The sequence below is a fragment of the Pipistrellus kuhlii genome, unplaced genomic scaffold, assembly GCF_014108245.1.
Source record: "Pipistrellus kuhlii isolate mPipKuh1 unplaced genomic scaffold, mPipKuh1.p scaffold_m20_p_1, whole genome shotgun sequence".
Taxonomy (NCBI): domain Eukaryota; kingdom Metazoa; phylum Chordata; class Mammalia; order Chiroptera; family Vespertilionidae; genus Pipistrellus; species Pipistrellus kuhlii.
The window spans coordinates 18,948,541-18,975,067 of record NW_023425404.1 but is presented as its reverse complement, the minus strand read 5'-3'; the positions used below and the strand labels follow the sequence as shown (position 1 = coordinate 18,975,067).

Below are 26,527 nucleotides of genomic sequence, written 5' to 3'. Positions count from 1 at the left end.
CAGACTAAGGACATTTGCTTTGTTCATGCTTTTAGCACTGAAGGGAGCCACCCCAGGCTTTGTTACTGAAAGCCGTGTTCGTGAAGGGCAGGAACGAAATGAAGGCCGCAGGGCACCACTCACTAACTGTCGAGTTAGGCTTTAAGCTTCCGTAAGATCTAAAGACGTCTTTAACTTGAAAATCAAGTTTGAGGACTCTTTGCTTATGAAATTTTCCCAAAGATTAAATTTTCACGTGTCAGTAAATAAACTCTTTAAACATTTTTTCCTTTTAATTTTTATATGCTTTGTGTCTTTACCTTTACCTCATTTGTCTTCTGGGCATTTTGCTTTTGGCCAGCAGCACCAGCATCTGGTGGGTGGAGGCCAGGGATGCTGTTAACCATCCTCCACAGGACAGTCCCCACCACCGGGAATTACCCAGCCCAACGTGTCCTAATGCCAAGGTGGAGAAACCCTGCTGTCCAATAACCACCTTCAGAGGTGACCACACATCCAAACTGCAGACCCAGAGGCCTGCCGGCTCCACTGCGGAGTCAAAGGACCTGCCCTCATCTCCAGGCAGCCCCTGCCCCAGGGTCACCGGGGGAGCTGCTGCTTCTCACCTGTTCATCGATGCACCAACCAGGGCGGGAGTTCTCTCCGTCGTCGTGTGGAGCGGAAGCCGTTTTTCAGCTTCACATCTGAAGGACTTGGCACTAGGAGAAGCTTGATGTCTACTCCTTCCTCTTGCATTTGCATCTGCTCCCAGGCCGGCCGCTCTGCTCCAGGGTGACCGTTCCTCTTTCCAAAGCCATAATCTTTGTGTCTTTTTCTAGACCTGCCATTCGTCTGTGGTCACTTACGCCGGTGTTGCAGTTTTTCTTAACATCTAACCTAGAATCTTGCTGCAAATTAGCTTCCATTTTTGTGTATTGACCAGAAAGCTTGTATAATTACCCTTTATGTTTTTGAGGCATGTGGCTGGGTAGCTGTCTGCTGTGGTTGCCTGTAATATTAAGTCTTTTAATCATTTTTTATATTTAGCCACTTTTACAACTCTAATCTGAACTTCCTTGGAGTTGGAAAATGGAGGCTTGAGTCAGATACAGTTCTGAGGAATAATGCTTTTAACTGGCATTTTTGTTATTGTTCACAGACCCTATCATCTCGTCCTTTCCCCCCCCCCCCATATTCCTAGTCCTTTCCCGTCTTATATTCATACATTTTACTCATCCCCCACTCCTGCTGTCCCCTAAATACATATTACTACTTGCACCTAATTTATTTGTTTTATTCTTATTGGCTTCTGTTTTGTGTGTGTGTGTGTTTTGTTGTTGTTGTTAATCCTCACCCAAGGATATTTTTTCCAATGATTTTTAGAGAGAGTGGAAGGGAGAGATAGCTACAGAGAGAAACATGGATTTGAGAGAGACACGTCAATTGGTTGCCTCCCGCACTCGGGGACCGAACCTGAGACCCTTCAGTCGGAGGGCTGACGCTCTAACCACTTAACAACCCGACCAGTGCTGTGTATTCTTTACTAGCTCTCCAGTGATTTTGATACACACATTTTGAGTTTGAAAATCCCCGATCTAGAAGATATTGTAGTTTCCCACTTTGTTGGTAATTGGCATGTAATCTGGAGTGAAATGCCTTGCTGATGTGAAACCATATTGATCCACTAGGTCTTTTAGTTGTATGACTAAATGAATGATTTGTGAATAACTGTTTTCCACAGAGTGTTAGTGGGTGACCTTCTGGTTTCTAGGATAAGTTTTCTCCCTCTCTTTTGATAAAGTGTCATTTCACATTTTGTTTTTCTGAATGGCTAAGGATTCTGCTGATGACAGCTGGTTGCTTCACGGCCAGGTTGCCAGTTCCTTGAGGGTCAGGCTTGTGGATCAGAATGTTCCGTAATGCGGAAGTGGCTGAGAGTCCAGCAGAGCCCAACCCCTGTGCCCCAGCACAGCCCCAGGGGCAGCCAGACGCAGCCCGTCAGCTGATGGGGGTTGGCATGGAGGGATGACTGAGAGGTGTCTGGTACATTCCGATCCTGGCTCATTCCAGACTTTTCAGGCTGCGGGGTCAGGAGGGTTTGCACTTGGCATGATTCTGTCTTGGGAGCTGGGGAAGGGAACGGTAACTAGGTGACTCTTCTTGTCCTCTTGAATGTGCTGAGTTTTCAGAGCAACTCAAACCCTTTGTGACACAGGATACTTTTTATGTGCGAGTGCAGCCAGCCTTTGCTGGGACACGTGTTCATTAGCTATTTGCCCCTGGGAAATGCGACAGAAATTAGGAATGGTTTGGAAAATATGTTAGGGACAAACTCATTTTCTCTGTGAAAAGCAATTGCTAATCAACGACATGCCGCAAAGCTGCCTTCCTTCTCTGATTATCAACTTCGGTTTCGATCCTTTTGTTCCTCACAGTAAAGTTTTAGGGGCAAATGGAATTTGCTGTGTATTGTTTTTGACCAGGACTCCAATAGCGAGTCAGCCAAATTTTCTATTGCTGTCCCAGCCCAGATAATGGGAGATCTGAAATCAAATACGTTGAGGAAAAGCAACAATAAACTGAGTCTCGGTGGAGATGAGCTGGGCTCCACGCGGTCTCTCTGGCAGCCGCTGATGAGAAAGGATGATGTGAACACCCGGGAGGAGGCTGCCTGAGCACGGGAGGACACGGATCTGCAGTGTGTCCTCTTAACCAGAGGCCCATCCTCAGAGGAAGCCTGTGACCTCCGCAGAGTCCTGTGGAAACGGCCTGATAACCGGGACTTTCCTGGGGCGCCCCCTTCTGGTGAACCTCAGAGCACCTGGGTCCGGTAGGGGCTTTCTGGGTTTCAAGAAAGAAACTTCTGGACAAACTGGCGCCAGGTTTGGAGGCAGGAGCTCGACGGCCAGCCCTCACTACACAGCTTCTCTCGGCGAGGGAACCGCAGCCTGTGGGATTAGTGTGAAAACTCTGCCGACCCTACAGGCCGGGGTGCGTTCTGTGGCCCGAGTCAGCGGACACACAGGTTTCCCCCACTGGGACGCACGGTTCTCCTGACCACGGCGCAGACTCCACAAAAGCTGGTGTCTTTCAGTGAAGGAATAGCAGTCAGTAGCCCTCTGGGGCTTAGGCGGCAGGGGGGATGAACAGGCATCTCTTTGAATATTTTGGGGGCCTGGGGGGGTGGGACGAGGATCTCGACCTGGGCGCTTAGTGTGGACAGCAGCAGTGGAGCACCGGCATGAAAGGTGGGGAGGACGTGGCCCGGAAGCTGGCAGTCCCCCCAGCCCCGGGAAGGCTGTTCCTTCCTGCCCAGCCCGTGTTCTTCCTTCGTGAAGAGGCCGGCGCCTAGATATGAAACTCAGATGGGAGAGCACACCGTACTGGTGATGGCAGGGGAAGAGTTAGGCCTTTTGCAAGTGTAACTGTGTTTTGTTTTATATTTTATCTTATTCTATTTTATTTTGTAATCCTCACACAGGACATGTTTGAGTGGTGGGGGGAGAGGAACATCCATGTGAGAGAGAAACATTAATTGGCTGCCTTCTGTACGTGCCCTGACCAGGGGCCAAACCCGCAACTCAGGTATGTGCCCTGACTGGGAGGGAATTGAACCCATAGCCTTTTGGTGCACAGGATGATGCTCAACTGACTGAGCAACACTGGCTAGGAGGGTTTAGCTATTTTAAATATATATATTCAAGAAGTAGGAGGAGAGGTTGTTGTTTTTTTTGTTTTTTTGTTTGTTTTGTTTTCCTTTTGAAAGGGCATGGATCTGGTAGAATTTGGTGTTTTGAAATGAATGCTCTCTGACTTTGCTTTCCCCTAGTGTGTGTCATTTCCTGGAGCTATGTCAAAGCCCAGATGGTGGCTTTGGAGGGGGCCCTGGCCAGTACCCACACCTTGCACCCACATACGCAGCAGTCAACGCACTGTGCATCATTGGCACTGAGGAGGCCTATGACGTCATTAACAGGTACGGCCAAAGCCAGCAGTGATGGGAACGCAGAGGGCTCCCCACCGGAGGACACTGCACTGACCATTGCCCTCTCCTGCCTCTCTCCCATTTCTTCTCAGAGAGAAGCTTCTGCAGTATTTGTATTCTCTGAAGCAGCCTGATGGCTCTTTCCTCATGCACGTTGGAGGCGAGGTGGATGTGAGGTGAGTAGGCCTTCTCAGGCTGCTGCATCGGTAGATTCCAGAGCTCACCTGCCACGAGAGATGCCAAACCCAAGCGCTAACATGGCAAAGCTCTGCATTGTCACAGACGGACACGCAGAATGACGTGTGGGTGACACGGTATCGCAATCACAGATGATGCTGAGGTCCTCAGTGGGACAGTCACTTGACTTCTTTTATGTAAATCTCAAAATAGAAGCAAGACAGAAACAAAATCAACTGCCCTTATTTTAAAAGTTAAAGATACATTGATTTGGTATAAGATGATATGCCATAATTCTATCTAATAAAAGAGTAATATGCAAATTGACCATCACTCCAAGACACAAGATGGCTGCCCTCATGTGGGCACAAGATGGCTGCCACAAGATGGCTGGTAGGGGAGGGCAGCTGTGGGCAGTTAAGGGTGACCAGGCCAGCAGAGGAGGGCAGTTGTGGGGGACCAAGCCTGTAGGGGAGGGCAGTTGGGGGGAACCAGGCCTGCAGGGGAGGGCAGTTGGGAGGGACCCAGGCCTGCAGGAGAGGGCAGTTAGAGGGGACCAGGTCATCAGGGGAGAGCAGTTTGGGGGGACCAGGCCTGCAGGGGAGGACAGTTGAGGGGAACCAGGCCTGCAGGGAGGGCAGTTAGGGGCAATTGGGCTGGCCGGGGAGCAGTTAGGTGTCGATCAGGCTGGCAGGTGAGTGGTTATGGGGTGAATCAGGCTGGCAGGCTAAAGCAGTTAGGGGCAATCAGGCAGAGGCAGGCAAGCAGTTGGGAGCCAGCAGTCCTGGATTGTGAGAGGAATGACCACTGCCCTTTTAATTTGTATCCTTTATAGTATCCTTTAGATAACCTAAACGGGTGGTCAGACATCCCTCAAGGGGTCCCAGATTGGAGAGGGTGCAGGCTGGGCTGAGGGGGACCTCCCCGCCCCCCCCCTGGGACTCTAGTATATAATAATCATGTAGTCATACAGTCCTTCATCTCTCTGGAATAGGAGGGAGAAAACGCCCAGAAGGGACTTAGCAAATGTTTTGCCATGGGTTTGATGAAATCATGATAACGTTAAACACTGAGTGAGAACTGCTCCGGGAGGTGAAAAACCCTTACGGGCCAGTGGAGTGAAGGGAAATAGACTTGCATTAACCAATTGGTGCAACATTATTATTGAACTCAGGAATTGTCTGCTGTACCTAGCAAGCAGCTTACTCACTGGGCAGGTGGATTGCTCATAAGCATATAGAGGATTTACTGAGCAAATCATTTCTCAGCGGCAGCGGATCATTGAGATTTCATACCCAAGTCTTATGACTTAGTGTGAGAAATACATTTTTATGAGGTTTTTATTTCAAAGCCATCTTATTGCCTATTTGTAAATATGTTTGCTTCTACACGAGTTGATTGATACTCCGGCTTACCCACTGGCTTGGAAGTAGCTGGGGAGAAAAGAGCATGCCAGCTGTGGAGCATAGACTTCACGCAGATAAAGCGGGCAGCCGGGCCGTGGAGGCTTCAGGAAAGGATTCCTTCTCTCTGTCTCCTGTCTGTTCCAACCAACACAGCAGCTTACGTACCTACCTGGAAAGCTGTTTCTACTCATGACACTTCGGACCCTGGGTGTGTGTTTTCCCTCACGTGAAAAACAGCTCTGACACGGAGGACCCAGAGTTAGGACAGACGCCACAGGTTAAGGGCTCAGCCGCACAAGGCTGCCGCCGCTTCAACCACCACTCACGAGTATTTTGTCCCCGGGTTACCCATACTCTTGCCGTCTAAGGTGACCAGACGTGCTGCTTTTGGTGGGACAATCCCGATTTTTAACCATTTGTCCCGCGTCCAAAGATTCTTTCCAAAAATTGGGACTTTTTTAAAATGCCAGGGGATGCGGGACAAATGGTTAAAAATCGGGACTGTCCCGCCAAAAGCGGGACGTCTGGTCACCTTAGTCTTGGCTATGGATTGGAGGTTCCCACGATGCCCTCCTTAGATTCAGTAATTTGCTAGAATAGCTCACGGAGCTCAGGGAAACACTTGACTATTGCTGGCCCATTCTGAAGGATACTATAAAGGATACAGATTAACCGCCAGATGAGGAGGTATATTGCGCGATGTCTGGAAGGTTCAGAGCAGGGAGCTTCTGTCCCCATGAAGTTGGGGTGTGCCACCCCCTGGCAGGCACATGATGTGTTCGATCGCCCAGAAGCTCCCCCAACCCCTACATTGAGGGTTTTTCTGGGGGTTCCGTTAGGTAGGCACGATTGATGAAGGCATTAGCCAGTGGTGCTTAATCCAGTCTCCAGCCCTTTTCCTCTGAAAGTTCCAACCTTCTCATCACCTAGTTCCTTCCCCCGGCAGCCAGCCCCTTCCTCCGGGAGCCCCCTCGGGTTTGGCCGAGCGGGGCTTGTTATACATCACAGAAGACTGTCCCATCACACCCGTAACTCAGACTGTGCCAGGGGTCGAAGGAGCTCTGTGCCAGGAACTGGGGAGAAGACCCAATAGCTTTCCTGCACCACCGTATCTCAGTATCCTCGTTAAAGAGACACTGGGGCACATTAAACAATGTTAAGAGTTTATTAGAGCAAACATCTATTGGAATTGGGCAGCACCCAATCTAGCAAACAGAAAGGAGCTCGAGGGAGCTGCACAAAGCAGCAGCTTTTATGGGTGCAAGGGGTCAGGGACACGGAACGGACGCCAGGCAGAGAGCAGGTTGGTTATTGCAACGTTTCTTTCCTTTAGAGTTGGCAGGACTGTATCAGGCAGATGACCTAACTAGGCTGACCAGGCGACTTCTGATGGACTGGTTTAAGATGCCATTTTGGGGAAAGCAGAAATTTAGTTATAGTTTAGCTCCATGGTCAGCAAACTGCGGCTCTCAAGCCACGTGCAGCTCTTTGGTCCCTTGAGTGTGGCTCTTCCAAGAAGTTTAGAAGAAGTTTAAGTTTAAAAAATTTGGCTCTCAAAAGAAATTTCAGTCGATATAGTGTTAATATTTGGCTCTGTTGACTAATGAGTTTGCTGACCACTGGTTCAGCATAAGTGACTCCATTTGGGGCCTCTTACCTTGTTTGTAACGCTGTGTAGGCCAAGAAAGCCAATCTAACTATTTAAGAGATGCAATACAGTATTGTGTTGATACTTCTTAAGGAAAAGTTGAAATATTTTTTTTTTCCTTCAAAATCACTGCATTTTCATACCTGTTTTGTAGACATTCCAACCAAATATGCAGTCTTGAAACTTAACTTTTTAAAACTCCCTGCGATTATTAGGCAAAAGCAAGCAAACCCTGGCAAGATGGCTTGGGCATTTTACGCCATACCTAGGAGACAGAGCACCGGGCGTGCTCCAGAAGAAGTTCCGTGTTGCTGAAGCGTAGGGCCCCCGTGGAGCAGTGGGGGGCTGGAAGGGCCGGCGGGTGCAGGTGAGGGGCCCTGAAGTCTTCCGAAGCCTGGAGTTTATTTTAAGGGCAGTGGGAAGCCACTGACACCTTGTCAGTAGGGAGCGATGTGATCCTTCCGTTATTCGTTCGCCAGGTGTACCGAACAGGCTGTAGTATTTTAGCAAAAAGCCTTCTGATTTCAGGACTGGAGGGAGGAAGAGCGGACAGGAGACTGATCCAGGTAAAAGTGCCTTGGGCTTGGGTGGTAGCGGCTTGGATGGAGAGCAGTGGGCAAATTTGAGAGATGTGATGACTGGATGGGTGGAGGGAGAGAGGGAGAAACGGCATCAAGAAGATGTATTTTGCTCCCTCTCCGTCTCCACGTGAGAGCCAGGACCAGCTAGTGGCTCCTGGCATCCCCTCTCGGTTCTTCCATTTGGGAGAGGCGGGCTACGATTCTGGCTGCCTCCGCAGTCACATTAGGATTCAAGAGCAAATGCCGCGGAACCCCTGGGAGAGGCTCGAGGCCTGGAGGAAAATTAGATCAGACCTTCCAAGTCAGCCCTTGGTAGACGATAGCGTTTGGCACGTAGGCCCCTGGAGCTTCTGGTGCCTGCTGGCATAGCTCGGCCTCTGCTGCCTTTGGCGGCGTGAGCAGGCTGATAAAAATGCTTGCAGCTTCTGCAGAGATCTCCTTGCAATACCTCAGTTATTGCAAATAATATGGAGACTAGGACCTTCCCATTCCTCACTGCTGTCCTTCCTTAGGAGGCCTTGGGAAAAGGGCTTGCAAGCAGAATTAGAGCTTTGGTTCTCGACACCAAATGGAGTGGAGTTGCTGGCTATTTGCAAAGACAGTAGGAGAGAAGGACAGACAGTTTGTAGACATGTTTCATAATAGAGGGCAAAACTGGAATAAATGTGTCTTGAGGAGAATTGGGGCTGGCAGAATTACTCCAAATAAAGCAGGATAACATAAAATAAAAAAAAATTAAAAGGCGCGCTCTTTCCTTTTGATTTAGAAGTGTGTGTGCATGTGTGTGTATGTGCTGGTTGGTGCTTGAAATCAAAGGTTTGTGTGTCTTTTTTTTCTCCATCTGGAGGCCCAAGGAATGTATCTGAGCGGGCCTATACATTCCTCTCTAATCTAAGCAGCCATCAAGGTCTGGTGGCCTGCATTGCAATGTGTTCGTTGCAGGAAAAAAAAAAAAAAAAAATACAATTCAGCTTTCACGTGCCCATCATTAAAAAACAGAAAACATTCCGCCACAAACAGACGGAAATCCTGGATCTAAAACAATACTGCCATCTGAGTGAGTGAGCATATCAGGAATGCCTGAATGACACCAGGGAATTTTGGAGCAAAATTCACTTTTGACATGAGTTGAGATGGCTGTTATTTCCTGTGATGTCCAGTTGACCATGTGGAGGTCGGGAGAATAGAATGTCATGTTCTTTCCCTGGAGCCATGCTGTGAGCAACTCTATCCAAACAGAATGTCAAACCTCTCAGCTGGAGGCCCAGGAGGACTGACCCTGTGCCAAGGGTGAGGACGGGAGGTGATTACGGCTTACGAGGCAAAGGGAACAGTCTGCCCAGGGAGTTCAGGGAGCCTTAGTTAGGCGCTCCCACAAAGCCTAACGCGCCCCCCTCTATTTCTGTCCTTGCAGAAGTGCGTACTGTGCCGCCTCCGTAGCTTCCCTGACCAACATCATCACTCCAGACCTTTTTGCGGGCACTGCTGAATGGATAGCAAGGTGAGAGAGGCTGGGATTTGTCCTGGCCTCATAGACAGCAGGTGGCCAAAGGACTTCTGAAAAAATAAAGGCAATGAAAAAAGACCGGAAGGAAAAGTAAAATGACAAGGAGATCCATTAGGGTTGTAGCATTATGCGTTTTAAAATTACTTTAAAAGTTTTCTTTTCCACCAAATTTCTTTGATGTTGTATTCCAGTTTAGATTGGCAAAGATCAAAAACTTGGTTAGACGGTAGTGGTGGGAGTTCAAATGGATTAATCCAGTTTGGAGAGCAATTTGATGATACCTCAAGGTAGCCCTTGCTGATGACCCAGTGGTTCCACTCCTGCAGAAACTTCACTCAGATGCACAAAAGAGGCAAACGTAGCTCTCGTTTATAACAGCAAGAAGCTGGAAACAAGTTAAATGGTCGTAAGTACGAGATGGAGAAGTAATTTTTGTACAGGCACATTGGAATATGATATAGCCGTTAACATGAATGAATGAGAGCTGCATGCATCAATATGGACAAATCTCAAAAACAGTGTAGAGTAAAAAAAGGGGAGGATGTTAAAATATGCCAATCAGGACATTTACTTAGAATTTTAAAATATGCAAAACAATTCCACATTGTTTATGGGAAGAATCACATTGTTAATAATATACAAGCATGCATGGGATCCCTGGCCTGTGTGGCTCAGTTGGTTGGGCGTCATTCCGCGCCATGCATTGAAAGGTTGCCAGTTTGATCCCCAGTCAGGGCACATATTTGGATTGAGGGCTCCATCCTGGGTAGGGGGCATGCAGGAGGCAGCTGATCAAAATTTCCCTCTCATATTGATGTTCCTCTCTCCCTCCCCCTTCCTCTCTCTCTAAAAAAATAAATTTAAAAATCCTTTTTAAAAGTTATTTTTTAAAAACCCACATGCATGGGAGACTTAAACAGCAAATTCAAGATGGTGGTTACATCTGAGGAAAGAGTAAAGGAAATGAGCTCAGGGGAGGCCTACACATCTCCACGGAAGACTTCAACTGTATCTAATGGTTTGTTTCTTTAAAATAGTTTTAAAAAAAAAACCCTGAAATGTACATGGGTAAATTAAAGGTAGGTATTAGATACATGTATGTTCCATATACTATTTCCTATACTTTCTTGAGTGCTTCAAATATTTCATCATTAAAAAAATAAAAAACAAACCCTAGCTGGTTTGGCGCAGTGGTAGAGTGTCGGCCTGTGGACTGAAGAGTCCCGATTGATCCTGATCAAGAGCACATGCGTAGGTTGTAGGGGGCGTGCAGGAGGCACTGATCAATGATTCTCTCTCATCATTGATGTTTCTATCTCTTTCTCCCTTCCTCTCTGAAATCAATAAAAATACAGTATATTTAAGAAAAAGAAAACAAAAGGTATAGTAGATACACACATATATAAATATATATATTATAGGAAGATATCCAAACTGTATGTTTTTTTAATATTTCAATTTTTATCAAAGTAATACTTAGTACTATGAAAATATAATTTACAGCCAAACCAGATGATATACTATTTATTTTTTTATAACTTTTATTTTCATTACTTTTTTTTTTAAATGTATGTATTATGAATTCATTCCCCCAAATTACTCTCAATACAGTCAAGCACTTCAGATAATGTATTCATTCCCGGGTGTGTGTGTATGTGTGTGTGTGTGTGTGTGTGTGTGTTTGTGTATGTGTGTGCATGTGTGTATTTTAGTTATCCCACCTGGAGCCCTCTGTTCTGCTTCTATCCCGACAGATTGCTCTCAGCTTGCGCACAGCAGGCATCCATCCACCAGCTTCCTTTCAGCATGAAATTCACTTCAGTCTTCTCCTTTGTCGAAGCCCTGTCCTCCTTTCCCTTCGTTTACTAACTCATGTTAACGAAGCACATACTCCAATAAATCTTCCAAAAGAGCAATTGGTGATACATTTTTTAAAAGTTTCAAATTAAATTGATTGGGGTGACATTGGTAATGGTGATACATTTTTAAAAATATATATTTTTATTGATTTTAGAGAGGAAGGGAGGGGGAGAGATAGAAACATCAATGATGAGAGCGAATCATTGATTGGCTGCCTCCTGCACTGGGGATCTAGCCTGTAACCAGGGCATGTGCCCTGACCAGTATTCAAACCGTGACCTCCTGATTCATAGGCTGATGCTCAACCACTGAGCCACACCAGCCAGATGGTGATACGTGTTGTAAGATTTTACATATATCTATTTTAGTCTCACATTTGATTAGTAGTTTATTTGGTTAGAGATTTCTAAATTGGAAATTATAAATTATATTCCTTCAGAATTTTAAAGTATTGTTCCATTATCTTCTGGTTCCCAGTATCATTGTTAAAAAGGTTGATAATAATAATAGCCAACATTTACTGAGGGTTTGGTATATAATACTCAATAGTGCGGTAGTTTAGGGATTGAGAGTATAGGCTTTTGAGTTAGAGTGGCTGGATTTGGTTATTTTTATTATTTTTTTGCTCAGTTGAAATTTTTTAATTCATTACAAGTATATTTTTCTTCACTTCACTGAAATAAATATATTTAAATACCTGCTTTAAAATCATTCTCTAGTAATTTTAATATCAGGGTATATTTGAGTTAGTCTGTCACATTTTCCTGATTCTACATGTCAAGTACTCTATAGCCTTTGAAATGACTGTGTAGTATTCTGTTGTACAGATACACAAGGATTTATAAAATGAGTCCCTTACTGTTGAGTTTCTATGTAAATATATAACATAGTAAAAATTCTTATAATCTGATCTTTGGTAACACTCCTATTTTATAGGATTAATTACTAGAAATGACCCTATATTTCTGGGCCAAAGATTATGCATGTTTTAATGCCTAGAAAATATACTCTTAATAATATAACCTTAAATTATAATAATAGTAATAATAATAAACAAATAATTTGAATACATAAGAAACTATAAATTAATAAATAAGTTATTATGACCCTAACTGTTTTGGCTCAGTGACTAGAGTGTCAACCTGTGGACCGAAGGGTCTTGGGTTCGATTCCGGTCAATGGCATGTATCTTGGTTGCAAGGTCCTCCACAGCCCAGGCCCTGGTCGGGGCTCATGCAGGAGACAACCAATCGGTGTGTTTCTCTCAGATCAATATTTCTGTCTTTCCCTCTCGCTTCCACTCTCCCTAAAAATCAATGGGAAAATATCCTTGAGTGAGGATTTAAAAAATAAAAATAAAAACAATAAAAAGAAAAAATAACTTGTTTTGAATAGTTATAAAGGCATACACGTTTACTATAGGAACTCTTGAAAATACAGAAAAGTAGGAAAAATGTTAGCAATAGACCTGTACTAAAAGATAGCCATTAGAATTAGCAATTATTTTTCGATTTTATAACGTTTTTCCAAAAAAGTAATGTTTTGAGGTGCTGTGTTTGTTAGATAAGTAGACTATTTCTGCATTTCCTTTTTTTTGGTGGTGGTGGGGGGAGGCATTTCCAAAAGTTAATTAGGTGACATCTTTCTATTCATAGTTGTGGTTTATGCCTCAATGTGAGCGAACACATTCTTTGCCTCCCGGGGTCCTACATGTGTGCCCATCCACTCAGCTCGGCCTCTCATTGGTTGACACTGACCCCCTAATCTCCCTTTCTCGATCTTCTCCCAGGTGTCAGAACTGGGAAGGTGGCATTGGTGGGGTGCCAGGGATGGAAGCTCACGGAGGCTACACGTTCTGTGGCCTGGCTGCACTGGTCATCCTCAAGAAGGAACGTTCCTTAAACTTGAAGAACTTATTGGTAAGTGTCTGCGGATCCATCTTCCTCGCAGGCCCCCAGGCCCCTGTGATGTGACCACTCAGACAGGCTTGTGGGAAGGTCTGGCTCTGGGGGGGCGGATCGCTCCTGCCTTGAGCTCATGAGCCAGAAGTGCTGCAAAGCAAGATGTCAAATTCACTGCCCAAGGGCCACATGCCTCGGTTATTGGGCCCTTTGAGTTTGACCTGTTTGTTGTAAAGCTTTAGAGAGAGTTGCTAGAGCACTCAGGCTGCTCTGAGGAAGTGGGAGGAGTGGACAGCCGCTCTCCATTTCAGCTCCCTTCTGCCTGCTCGCCCGTCTTCCTGCTCTGAACTTTCTACAAGGTGTGTTAGGCCAACACTAGTGTTTTCTTGAGTCCCTCAGTCATCTGGGATGAGCCAGAGTACCTTCCCCCAAGACTTCCAAGAAAAAATGTAGCTCCAGTCTCTTAAAATGGGGGGTTATCATGTGTCTTACTTAGAATATCCCAAGAGAAGAGTTTATGTGAAGCTTTGAGACATCTTGAAGCCAAGCTTTTATTACCTACCATGCTATGTGCACACTCAGGAACCAAATTTAAATTTGCTGGGCAGAGCTGGGTAATTGCATTGAGCAGGCGGCCCACACTTTTATATCTCGACTCTAGGCTCCTGACCAATACTCAGAATGAACTCAGAAAATGGTCAGCTTCCAGGAGCCACTAGGTTATGGAGATGTCTGTGGGAAGCGTTTACTCTCTGGTTATGACCTTACAGCAAACTGCTGCCATTGACAGTCATCTTTTCTCCCCAAGTTCATATGTCAGGCTCCTATCATGGGACCCATCGAGAGCTTCCTAGAGACTCTCCATTATACTCTGCAGGGATATGACCAGCAGTGTATTGTCTTCCTCCTTAGGGACCTCCTAAAGCATACTCTTCGAAGGCTGTTAAAGGCTTGAAGGTTCATATTGAAATGGCCAACTTTTTAAAAAATATATATGTTATTATTATTTATTTATTTATTTATTTATTTATTTATTTTTACAGAGAAAAGGGAAGAGGGATAAAGAGTTAGAAACATCGATGAGAGAGAAATATCAATCAGCTGCCTCCTGCACACCTCCTACTGGGGAAGTGCCCACAACCAAGGTACATGCCCTTGACTGGAATCGAACCTGGGACCATTCCGCAGGCCGACGCTCTATCCACTGAGCCAAACCAGTTAGGGCTGAAATGGCCAACTTTGTGCGTTGACTCTGAAATACACTAAAATCTGATTACTAACAGCACATGAAATGTATAACTTTCATTTCTTTCCCAGGTAGAACTTTATTTCTCTCCCAGGCAGAAATAAAGAATATAATTAGCAATTGCCTCAGTTACAAATATTCTAAATTTGGACCCTGTCTCCACTACTTCCTAGTGGCCTTGGGAAACTTGTCTAATCTGTTTCAGCTTCAACTCCCCTCCCCCCGTCTCTATAAGGTAGAGATAATAGTTCCTTGAGGGTTAAAGGAGTGAACATATATAAACAGCCTGGCACTTCGTAGGTGCTCATTAGATATTAGTGTCCTTCTTACAAACTAGCTCCTCCCCTCCGTTTGCTTTGGGAGGAAGAGGCCCTATATCCGAAGGATTTTATATAGTCAGTAGAATGAACCCATGGGCTTAGACCCTGGAAAATATTTTAGTCTAGCTTAAAAACACTTGTCTGTGGGGTGAGTAAAATGAAGAATAATAGACTTCCCATGAGAGTGCCAGTTCTCTTTTCTTCATCCAATGGCATCATCCCTAAGGCACGGTTCATTTAAGACAACTGGGGATATACTGGTGTCTACATCTGCAGTGCAATTTACTTATTTATTTGTTTTAATTTACTTATTTATTTGTTTGGTCTTCCTTTTAAGAACTTGGGGTTGTGGCTTTCTGAGTGGGTGTTGCCTTAAACAGGGATATCATCTGAACTCTACAACCATTAACTTAAAGGAGGACTGGAATTGCTGCCCCCCCCCCCCCAAACACACACACACACACACACACACACACACACACACACACTTTCCTGCAAGCTTTCTGTGTGGCTACTTTCAGGAACTCAGCCTAGTAAGAATCTAGGTGCAGGGAAATACCCTACTCGGTGCTGGTCAGTTACCATAGCAGCTGTGGAAGCCCGTGGCTGGTGGCTGCAACTGGCTGGCAGGGCGGGGCGGGAAATGGAAATGCCATTATCTGCTCAGCCAGTTGGTTCTGCTCATTCCGAGGGGCCCAACCTGTGACTATCTTGATCTTAGTAGTGGAGTGTGTTTAGAGAGCGTGGAGATAAGCAAGGAATGGTAATATCATGTGACCACTGAGTGACATCAAGAGCCATTTTACAGGTCCAAAGTAAAAGATTTTCTTCCATCAGTCAGCCAGGTTCCCTGGAGAGAGGCTAGACTGGACACAGCCATGATCAGCCATCAGAGCCATAATCGGTCGTTGGGAACTAATGGCTTCTGCTTCCATTCTTGTGAGAGACTTGCTTAGAGATCTGGGATGAATTTCCTCAGGAGCCAAGTAAAAGTCAGAAACAGTTTGAGGTCATCGGACGGGATGTAGCACAAAATCCCACTTATCTGCTTTTCATAAACTTCCCTGAGCAGGGGACACGATTAGAAATGAGTTGATTAGACATGAGTTTCTGGTGGTCTCGCCTTCAGGGTCCTAGCGAAGCCCCATTTATTAAGAGACATTTGCAGCAGAAACCTGTTTGGCTCAGTGGATAGAACGTCAGCCTGTGGACTGAAAGGTCCCAGGTTCGATCGATTCTGGTCAAGGGCATGTACCCTGGTTTCGGGCACATCCCCAGTAGGGGGTGTACAAGAAGCAGCTGATCGATGATTCTCTCTCATCGATGTTTCTAACTCTCTATCTCTCTCTCTTCCTCTCTTTAAAAAAATCAATAAAATATATTTAAAAAGAGAGAGAGAGAGAGAGAGAGAGAGAGAGAGAGAGACATTTGCAGATCTCCTTACAAGCCAGCGTGGTCTTTTCAGCCTCTCGGCACTGGAACCCATTTGACCCTGGGAAAAGGCGGCTAATTGTGTTACTCTGGAGCAGAGATCCATGCTGGCTGCCTCGAAAGGGTGGGCTTAAACGCTCCCCTTGAGGTCTGAGGCCTGAGGGGAAAGAGGTAAGAAGCCCAAGCACCAGAGCTGTGAGCACCAGGAAGCTAAGAGACGAGACGGGAGCCCTCCCTCCCTGACCGGCCCCTGGAGCTGGTCTTGCTGGCCCTCGCGTCTCCTGTAGCTGACAGCCGCCTCTCCCTCTTTGTCTCTTCCTCAGCAATGGGTGACGAGCCGGCAGATGCGGTTTGAAGGTGGGTTTCAGGGCCGCTGCAACAAGCTGGTGGACGGCTGCTACTCCTTCTGGCAGGCGGGGCTGCTGCCCCTCCTGCACCGCGCGCTGCACGCCCAAGGTGAGCGAGCTGCTGGGAGGGCGAGGTGGGGTCCCGGGCTGCACACCGAGCCGCAGAGCCAGTGTGCATTTCCACTGGGTTGAAATAACTCTGTCTGCCCCGGATTTTGAGTTTCCAGTCTGGGGCCTCCCCTCAAGCATGCACGTGCAGACTCGGGTAGGAATTAGTGGTTAGGGGGTCATGGCTACTTCACACCGGCTGTGGCTAGAGGAGGCGGGCGCCTGTCCTGGCTCCAAGGTGACGGCCCCCTCCCCTGGGTGTGAAGCCACCGTCTCCAGTGCGGCGCTCTGTACCGGTCACATCAGAATCGAAAACCCACGCTGCGCCCATGGCAAGTGCATACAGGGGCAGAGAGCCAGAGCACACAGAGAAAAGACCCGGCCCCCCGTGTGTGTCTGGCTGCGTCCTTGCCACCTCAGACACGTGTTTAAAATGTTGAAGAGCCTGGCAGGTGTGGCTCAATGGTTGAGTGTTGACCTAGGATCCAGGAGGTCACGGTTCAATTCCAGGTCAGGGCACATGCCCGGGGGGTGGGCTCCATCCTCAGTCGGGGACGTGCAGGAGGCAGCCGATCCATGATTCTCTCTCATCATTGATGGTTCTATCTCCCCCTCTCCTTTCCTCTCTGAAATAATAATAATAATAATAATAATAATAATAATAGTAAAAAAATGAAACGTTGGAGAATCCGGCACCGCTGGAGTGGAGGGACCCGTGTTCCTCTGTGGCGTCGCCCATGGGAGCGCAGAACCGAAGCAGTCAGACTGCAAGTAAAGCCTCTGCGAGCCTCCCCTGATTGCCTCCTGAAATCTCAGGCCGCCCGCTGACTCCTGAGTGATCTTCCGGATTATTCCGTGGGAGAACAGGATGTCCCCGAGGAAGCAGAGGGAGAGGGGAGGCGTGGCTCTTTGTGGGTGCCGATCTGTTCTTGGAGGGAGGTCCCTAGGCCCAGGAGAAGCTTTTCTTTGGACTTTGTGGTTGGGCAATCCATTGCTCAACTGTAGAAGATGAGATTCTTTCCTACTGCCCACCCCCACCCCAGACACACACACATACACACATTTCCTCCTTGTTTGGCTGTTCTTTCAGAGCCCCTTTCTTTAGTTTCTTAGTTTCATTTGAGTCGTGGCACTTTTTGAGACTGAGTTGAAGTAAACAGAGCCTCTGTCCTGTCCCCCGTTCTCTCTGTCTCCGTCTGTCCTGAGATGCTTGGCCTGAGGCCCCTGGGTTTCCGGTCTCAGGGCACTAAGACCAACCAATCCCCTGACTCTGGCCTGACCACTACAGTATGTGTGTGTGTGTGTGTGTGTGTGTGTGTGTGTGTGTGTGTGTATGAGGGGGAGTGGTCAGACATTCACCTCGAGTCCAGAAATAGCATGGGGTTTTAGTGAACTCTTTATTGGAACTGGTGAGACCGAGCCCCTGGAAAAACCAGCAGCCGTGCCCAAGCCTGTCCCTGGCAGGGGTAAGATTCAGTGACCCTGCAGGTGCTAGGAAAATGCGGGGAGAGCTGTCACAGGAACACCATGTGCCAAAGTCTTCAAGGGGGGCCCCGGGTGACATTTTGTTTATTGTAGCACGCGCTCTGGAGGCCTCGTCCCATGCAAAGCTTTGCCGTGGGAAGGTGGCTGGCGAAGCCCGGTGCTCCCAGCTTTCCTCACGCCTGGGAGGAGGCCCATGCTGGCCCACCCTGGTTCCTCAGAGACGGGGCTTGGGCCAGGCAGGGTCTGGGAAGAAGGGAAGTGTTTTGAACGGTGGGCAGAATGCTGACGTTGGGGGTCCAAAGCAGATGGGGTGGGGAAAGTTATTTAGCATGGACTGCGATCAGAACTAGGTTTCCAAGCATTCTGTATGTAACTCCAGATTCCGCGGAGAGCTGACTCCAAACAATTAATGGGAGGTGTCTGGGTTGTGAAATGGCAGGTGATGTTTGTTTTCTTTATTTTTTAATTTTTATTTTCCAATTTTTCTACAATTACTTTGTATTTCTCATATAAAGAAAACCAACAAAAGTTATTTTACCAAAGAAGGGAAATCACATAAACAACACAAGTAGCAAGGAGGGGGAACATGTTTGTGACAGACAACGAAGGGCTCATCGCTTTCATTTGAGAAAGGCACCAGGGAACAGGGAAACAGCCCAGTGGAAAAACAGGCAAAGGATCTGAAGAGGCAGGTTCAGAACAGACAGAAACAGAACTCACGGACTCAGACAACAGTGTGGTGGGAGGAGGTGAGTGGAGGTAGGCGAGGGGAAGGGGGAGTGGTAAATGGTGATGGAAAAAAAAGTTTAAAAAAGAAGAACTGCTATTAGTATTATTACTTCTACAACTGCTGCTGCTACTACTGGCAGCCGAGACTTACCAAGCACTCACCCTAAGTGACTGAACTGAATCTTTCACATATATTTCTTCATTTGACCCTCAAAACAACCTTTTGCAATAGGTACTGTTGGTATTCCCATTTTACAGATGAGGAAACAGTCCATCGAGGGTAAGCGACTTGCTTTATAAATACCTGACTGACACCTAGGAAGGGGTCAGAGCCCTGCTTGGTAACCACCGCAGATGGCCATCAATCAAACGAAAAGGTCAAGGCGATAAAGAAATGCAAGCAGGAACCGTGGCCACTATTCGTTTTTGCTACCAGATCGACAGATTAGAACCTTGATACTCTCTGTGGGGAAAGTGTAGAAAATGCACGTTCCCCTATTAGTGGGGGTGGGAATACATGCATGTTTTTTGTTGTTGTTTTTTTTTTGGAGGGTGGTTTAGAGGCATCAGTTTAAGTTACTTGAACCCTGCAAGTGCCGTCAGGAATGTATTATACCTGCAGTGCTATGAGCAAAGGATGCGTACTAAAGTGGAGCTTTAATAGAAAACAACCCCACTGCCCAACAAAAGGTCAGCAGTTAAATCAATGATGACCTCGCGTGCAGTGCTGCATACAGCGATGTGGAAAGCTCTCCAAGACACAGCCCGAAGCGTGAAAGGCCAGGCCTGGAGCAGTCCGTGTGCACGCAGGCCGGTCTCCACACAGCCTTCCCTGCACTCGGGCACAAAGCCCCTTTCACAGGGGGCCTCAGGGAGCAGGGAGGAAACGAGGGGGGGCACTTCCTTCTTAATTTGCTCTCTGTATTATACTATGCCCTTCCCCTCCCCCTTCCCATTTTTCTTATGTGCATTACTACTTTCCCCCCCCCAAATATATTTTATTGATTTTTCACAGAGAGGAAGAGAGACGGATAGAGAGTTAGAAACATTGATAAGAGAGAATCATCGATCAGCTGCCTCTTGCACACCCCCTACTGGGGCTATGTCCGCAACCAAGGTACATGCCCTTGACCAGAATCGAATCTGGGACCCTTCAGTCCGCAGACCGACGCTCTATCCACTGAGCAAAACCGGTTTGGGCTGCATTACTACTTTTAGTAGATGAATAAATACCCGTTTAAAAGGTGGAGATCATATTGCTAACTAGAAAGATAAACAGGGATCGACATAGGTCAGCACGTGAACCCAGGCTGGGCCCGGACTCTGCAGGGGGCCGGCAGTCGTTCCTGGGGGTGGATGCCTAATGCGTGTAGAGGACGATGTTTGGGTAGAAGCGTGAGTTATTATTAACATCAAATGCTGACTGTATCAGTGAATTGTTTGGTGTTGGTGGAGGTGTCAGAAAGCAGCAGGCCTGTGAGGTTCTGTCCGGATTGGTTACTCCTGCTTGTTTGTTCTCGGGGACATGCCCCAGGCCTGTGTTTGTCCACCTGTGAAATTGAGCCCCATGTGGCCGCACCTGTCACTTACTGTTGGGAAGAACTTTTCATTTCTTAGATAAAAGGAGCCTTTGGAATGCAAAATGGCACGATAAGGAGGGTCTGTAATTTCAGGGAGAGGTACGAAGGGTTTAAAAGCTGACTCCAGTGCACAGAGTCACCCTGTAATCATATCTCCCTCCATCCCACCATGATTCCGGGTGCGGTGTGCAAATTCAAGTTCTCTGGAAGCTGCTTGTGGAGGTTATGAACTTGGGCTTTCAGACTTCGGTGATGTGGGAGGTACCCGAAGCACTGTAATCTCTTCAACAGTAAACATGGCATTTTCTTTTCAGATTCTAATTTTTGTGATAGGTTATCATTTACCTTATAATAACAGCCTTTTGTTTCTCATAGGATATGAAACCAAGGCATATTTTATACAGATGCTTAATGCTATTGTCCTAAAGTTTAATTAATATGCTTTTTAAAATAATAGCTTTCTTGAGACATAATTCACATACCATACAATTCACACATTTAAAGTATACCATTTAATGGTTTTTAGTGTATATATAGGGTTGTGCAGCCATTATCATAATCAGTGTTAGAGTTTTTATCAAACCCTTCCCCCCCGAATCCCTGTACCCATTAAATATTCTTCTTTAAAGAAGAAATTACAAAGGCAAAATCAACAGTGTGATTACAGCATATGTGTAATATATATGTATATATATTTTTCTTTAAAACCCATGCAACCAAACAAAAGGGGAAATATGTGTAGCATATGATACAGATAAAGGGTAAACATAATGGAAAGCTAGATTGACAAAATAGATTCTTGGATCTCAGAAGACAAAGGACCAACAGGCACTCTCAAAAAGAAATACAACTAGTAAATAAAAGTCATGGGACAACTGTACTCTAATTAGTAATCAAAGGCATGTAAATCAAAATAAATGATCAGGTGCTGTTTCTTTTTTTAACATTTTAAATACCGAGAATTTTTTTAAGTAAGCCATGCTGAAGGTAGTACAGGAACATCTTAAATTTTGCTGGTGGCTATATAAAATTTTAAAGCAGTTTATCAGTATCTATTAGAAGCCTTAAAAATGTTATTCCCTTTACCTGAATAATTCCACTCTCATTTAAGAAATATGTATATGATATATATATATATATATATATATATATATATATATCCCACGATTAAATATTTTGCTTACCCACTCTCTCTTATAGACTTCATTTACTGTAAATATTGACAAATTTTTATCATAGAAGATTCTATACTCATATATATGAAAGTTTTGGCCCAGTGTCTATGTTAATACAGTTACCTTATGCATCCACTTAATGAAATGCTACATGGCTCTTCAGAATGACGGTTATGAAGATTATGTAACAGAACAGGAAAGTTTATATCTATAGTATTAAATGAAAAACTTAAGATACAATCTATAGATATAAAAGGGTAAAATGCTAAGGGTCCGACCTTCCGACCAGTCGCTATGATGCGCACTGACCACCACGGGGCAGACGCTCAATGCAGGAGCTGCTGAGCTGCAGTGACTTAGCAGCAGTGGTTTTTGGTGATACACCCCGAAACCTGAGAGGAAGGAACCTGATTCCTCGTGGGGCCATGCGATTCCACTTATGGCCGTGGGTTACGTTGTTGCTGGGGCACTGTCGGTCCTGAATCTGGTTTACTGCACACTTGCGTTTGTGTTCCACACCCTGTACAACAACAACTTTGCAGAGGACCCTCTCGCATTCCAGGATCCCTCAGGAAATGTTGTGGGGCCTGTTTTGGCCCCATCCGTGCAGGCCATACTGAGGGACCCCCACTTGTCAGAAGAACCCCTTTCACTCCACAGATGCTGGGGAAGGTCTGCAGTTGGTTGGCCCCAGGGCGTGTCCAGCCCATCTTGCCCAGTCCTGCCCGGCCGGCCACCTTCTAGCTAATTTCCTTTCAATGTGCACGAATCCATGCACCAGGTCACTAGTAGTATAATAACTCTATAGAAAGTGTTTAGAAACAGCCGGGACCGGTTTGGCTCAATGGATAGAGCGTCGGCTTGGGGACTGAAAGGTCCCGGGTTCGATTCCAGTCAAAGGCATGTACCTTGGTTGCGGGCATATCCCCGGTAGGGGGTGTGCAAGAGGCAGCTGATCGGTGACTCTCTCATCGATGTTTCTAACTCTCTATCTCTCTCCCTTCCTCTCTGTACAAAATCAATAAAATATATTTAAAAAAAGAAAAAGAAAAGAAAGTGTTTAGAAACAAAGAAAAAAAATGGCTTTTAATTGCCATTTGCAGATTGTTTTCTATCTTTGAAGCCCATGTATCAAAGTATAAAATTGAAACCAGCTTGATGTTAACCAACAGGAGTCGAGGGAAATAAGTTGGGATACATTATTTAAGAGAAGATTGTACAATAATTAAAATGATTAAACTGGAGCAACATATATGGACTCTCTGCCTTCCTGCAGGTGACCCCGCCCTCAGCATGAGCCACTGGATGTTCCACCAGCAGGCGCTGCAGGAGTACATCCTCATGTGCTGCCAGTGCCCCGCGGGGGGCCTTCTGGACAAGCCCGGCAAGTGAGTGCCTGCCCTCCGGGAGGCGGGCTGGACGGGGGACAGCGGGGTGGACCTCGGGTCTCCGCAGAGCCAGACGGCAGCAGGTGCCCACCTTTAAAAGCCCGGGTGTCCCTTTCCCTCCAGCTGCTGGAGTGGTTTGGGGAGAAGCACCCCAACTCTGGAGCCCCCTTTGAGTGCCGTGGATCCTGGCACCCCCAGTGCCCATCCTTTCCCCCCAGTTTACATGCACTTCCCTCTCCAGGCAGGCCGACAGATTGCTGGGATACAGAATTTTAAAACCCTTCAGTATCGTAAACAGATATTATAATCACAACTATGACAGAATAGCTTTGGGTGCCAAATAAAAGAAAAAGGGAAATCAGATAAGTTCTGTTCCCTTTGCTTCTCACCTGCCAAACATGCTCTCTCTCCCTTCCCCTCCCTCTCCCCCCACCCCGTGTCTGTCTGTCTGTCTCTCTCTCTCTCTCTCTCTCTCTCTCTCTCTCTCACACACACACACACACACACACACACACACACCCCTGCTGCTGTCAGCACCCAGGGGAAGGCCCAGCTGAAGGCCAGGCCTCAGCAATTTATTGGGAAGAATTTGGCCTGTTTCTAGACATTTTGGTGGTTTTTGTTGTGTGTGTGTGTGTTTTTTTTTTTTTTTTTTTTAGAAATATATTAACTCAGCACCAGCTCTGCCCAAAGGACCCCTTTCTGGAAGGCAGCAGGAGGGACTGGCTCTAAAATGACAGCTCTGTGCCTGGCAGGGCTGAGGATGGGCTTTGACAGGGCCGCTGGGGAAGCGGGCTTCCTGGAGCTGCTGAGGAGGGTGGGGTGGAACTGGGCTGCGAGCGCCTGGCCTCTGAGCCTGTGGCCGCTTTGTTGAAGGCTGTGCTGGGGGTCGGGAGGAAGGTTGTGGGGAGCAAAGGGGCCCCTGCTCAGAGCCTCCCTGTCCTTGCAGGTCGCGGGACTTCTACCACACCTGCTACTGCCTGAGCGGCCTGTCCATAGCCCAGCACTTCGGCAGCGGAGCCATGCTGCACGACGTGGTCCTGGGTGTGCCCGGGAACGCCCTGGTAAGGCCCCCCGTCCCCACAGGCCCCCAGGACAGGCCGACCAGAGAGCACAGCTCCCGCTTGCAGAACTGGCTCTGCCTGTCTTCTGTGCGGGAGGCCGGGGTGGCAGTCACCGCCCTCCTGTGCTTACAGCCCACTGGGGAGGATGTGGCTGTGGAGGAAACACCCTGGAGGCAAACTCGAGGTTCTAGGCTGCGCCAGTTTTGTGCCTCTCTCCCGGAGTCTGGGAAGGACCTGGACCGTTTATCGCTAGTTTCCTCTCTGAGGAGCTTCTCAGAGGCAAGGCCTTCTGCCCCCGCGCTCACTGTGTAGCTGGCTGTGTTTCCGGAGCTCTGGGCTGTGTGCCTTGTCTCCAGGGAAGTCTTCCCGTCCACCATCTACCGTCTTGTCAATGAGATTGCCAAGAATGCTCTGCCGCGAGCCTTGTTGTGCTCCTCACAATTTGTTTAATTTGCTTTTGTCTGCTGCCCTCAAAACTGTCAGCCCCATGCGGGCAGGACGTTCACCCCCACGGCCAGCCCTGGAGCAGCCTGGCCGCAGGATTGTCATGAGGTATTTCCAACAGAAGAAGCACAAATGGCCAGGAGATGGATGAAAATCAGAGTGATAGCCACTAGCTTTTTCAAGTCTTAACATTTTCCCGTATTTGCCTCCTATGCAACTCTCTTCCATTCTTCTCCCTCCCTATTTCTCAGCGTAACCATCATGCCTGTAGGTGTTTTTGTGCTGTCACTTCAAATGCATGATTCTATAAATAATGTTGAGAGAGTTGTCTTGTATGTTTTCAGACTTTTATAACAGTACTAGAGGCCCTATGCATGAATTTGTGCACGGGTGGGGTTCCTTGGCCTGGCTAGTGATCGGGGCTGATCGGGGCTGTCTCACACAGTCCCTATTGGGGCAATTGGGGTTGGCCAGCCAGAGAGGGGAGGTTGGCCTGCTGGATTGGGGCTGATTAGGGCCTGCGGACAGTGGGGGGGGGGAGGGGTGATCAGGGCCAGCCATCTGGGGGGTGGAGGAGACCGCAGGAGGTTGGCCCGCCCCAGGAGTTTGGCTGTGGGAGCACACTGACCTCCCGGGGGCAGCTCCTGCATTGAGCATCTGCCTCCTTGTGGTCAGTGCACGTCATAGCGACTGGTTGACTAATCGTTCAGTCATTTGGTCTTAATGGCTGCTTAGGCTTTTATATATATAGATGTACTGAGCCACTTCCTCTGCATTGCTCTTCTCACTGACCTTTAGTTATACTATTGAGGTTTATCTGTGTCCATATGTGTTGCTCCAGTTTAATCATTTTAATGATTGTACAATCTTCCCTTATATAATGTATCCCACCTTATTTTCCTAGTCTCCAGTTGGTTAACACCAAGCTGGTTTCAGTTTCCACGATGACAGTGTTACAGTGGACACTGTGATGTCAGAGTCTCTCTGGGAGAGGTTGCTGGGTGAAGAAACCCCCACTCCCACCGTCACGGACAGCGTGGCCTCCCCACGTGCCTGTGCTGTTTTCCACTCACAGGCCCTGAGCAGCCCCACAGCCAGCGCTTCCTCTCTGCCAGTTTGATAGTTTCATTTTGCATTTCCGTGGTTACCAGTGAGGTTGAGCATCCTTTCAAATGTTATGTCTTTTTTTGTTGTTGTTGTTATGTCTTCTGTGAATCCCCTGCCAGCTCATATCCTTTGCTCATTTTTTCTTCCTGATTTGTAACTTTAATTGTTTGCCCTTTCTTACATATTTGTAGGAGTTCTCGCATTCATGTCAGTATGTTCCCGATACTGATCCTTTATCAGTGGTGTGTGTGTGGCGAATCTCTTCCAGTTTGTGATTTGTCTTTTCACGTTGTTTTTGGTGTTTTGTGTTGAATAGATGGTTTAAATTTTATATTTATTTATTTATTTATTTATTTATATTAAATTATTATCTGTGTACATATTTTAACATTGCCTCCCCCCCCCCCCCCCAAGATGGTTTAAATTTTAAAAGGAACAATTTTATTTGCCTTTTGGTTTTTGAGGTTTCTTTTTTTGGGGGGAGGAGGAGGACAGGTGGTTACTAAGAATATTTTTCCTATGCTGAGGTCATAAATATATGTCCTTCTAGACCATTTAAACTTTTGCTTTTCCCATCTAGATTTTTAATTCTCTTGGAATTCATTTCTGTCTGTAGTGAGGGTTGGATATAATTTTATCTTTTTTCCATATGGATAACCAATTGACCAGCACCATTTATTGAAGTTCACAACCTTTCCTACTGATGTGTCATATGCTTAATTGCTGTATGTGAGGTGACTGTTTCCGCACACTTTGTTCCTTCGGTCTGTTTGTCTGTCTGCACTATCTTAAGCAAATCTTAAATGCAGGTAGGCACATCCCATCCACCTTGTTCTTTTGCTTTTAAGTTGTCTTGGCTATTTTTTTCATTTTAGCTTCTTCCTGTGAATATAGAATCAGCTTCTCAAATTCCACAAAAAACATCTAATGGAATTTTTATTGGTATTGCATTGAATTTAAGATTAATGGGAGAGCATGACATCTCAATATTAAGGCTTTCTGATTGTGAACATAACCATGTCCTTCAATGTCTTTTATCATTTTCTCCTAAAAGAATTA

General features: G+C 46.6%; 1 protein-coding gene across 1 annotated transcript in view; it reads left to right on the top strand.

Moving 5' to 3' along the window:
- LOC118716640 (protein farnesyltransferase subunit beta) overlaps window positions 1-26,527 on the top strand; it is a 60,215-nt gene that overhangs the window by 28,614 nt on the left and 5,074 nt on the right. Inside the window, exons 5-11 of the mRNA XM_036434206.1 lie at window positions 3,809-3,955; window positions 4,057-4,140; window positions 9,191-9,277; window positions 12,933-13,062; window positions 16,365-16,497; window positions 22,742-22,853; window positions 23,803-23,917. Of these exons, the coding sequence (XP_036290099.1) occupies window positions 3,809-3,955; window positions 4,057-4,140; window positions 9,191-9,277; window positions 12,933-13,062; window positions 16,365-16,497; window positions 22,742-22,853; window positions 23,803-23,917 (808 nt within the window). The remainder of the gene's footprint in view (window positions 1-3,808; window positions 3,956-4,056; window positions 4,141-9,190; window positions 9,278-12,932; window positions 13,063-16,364; window positions 16,498-22,741; window positions 22,854-23,802; window positions 23,918-26,527) is intronic.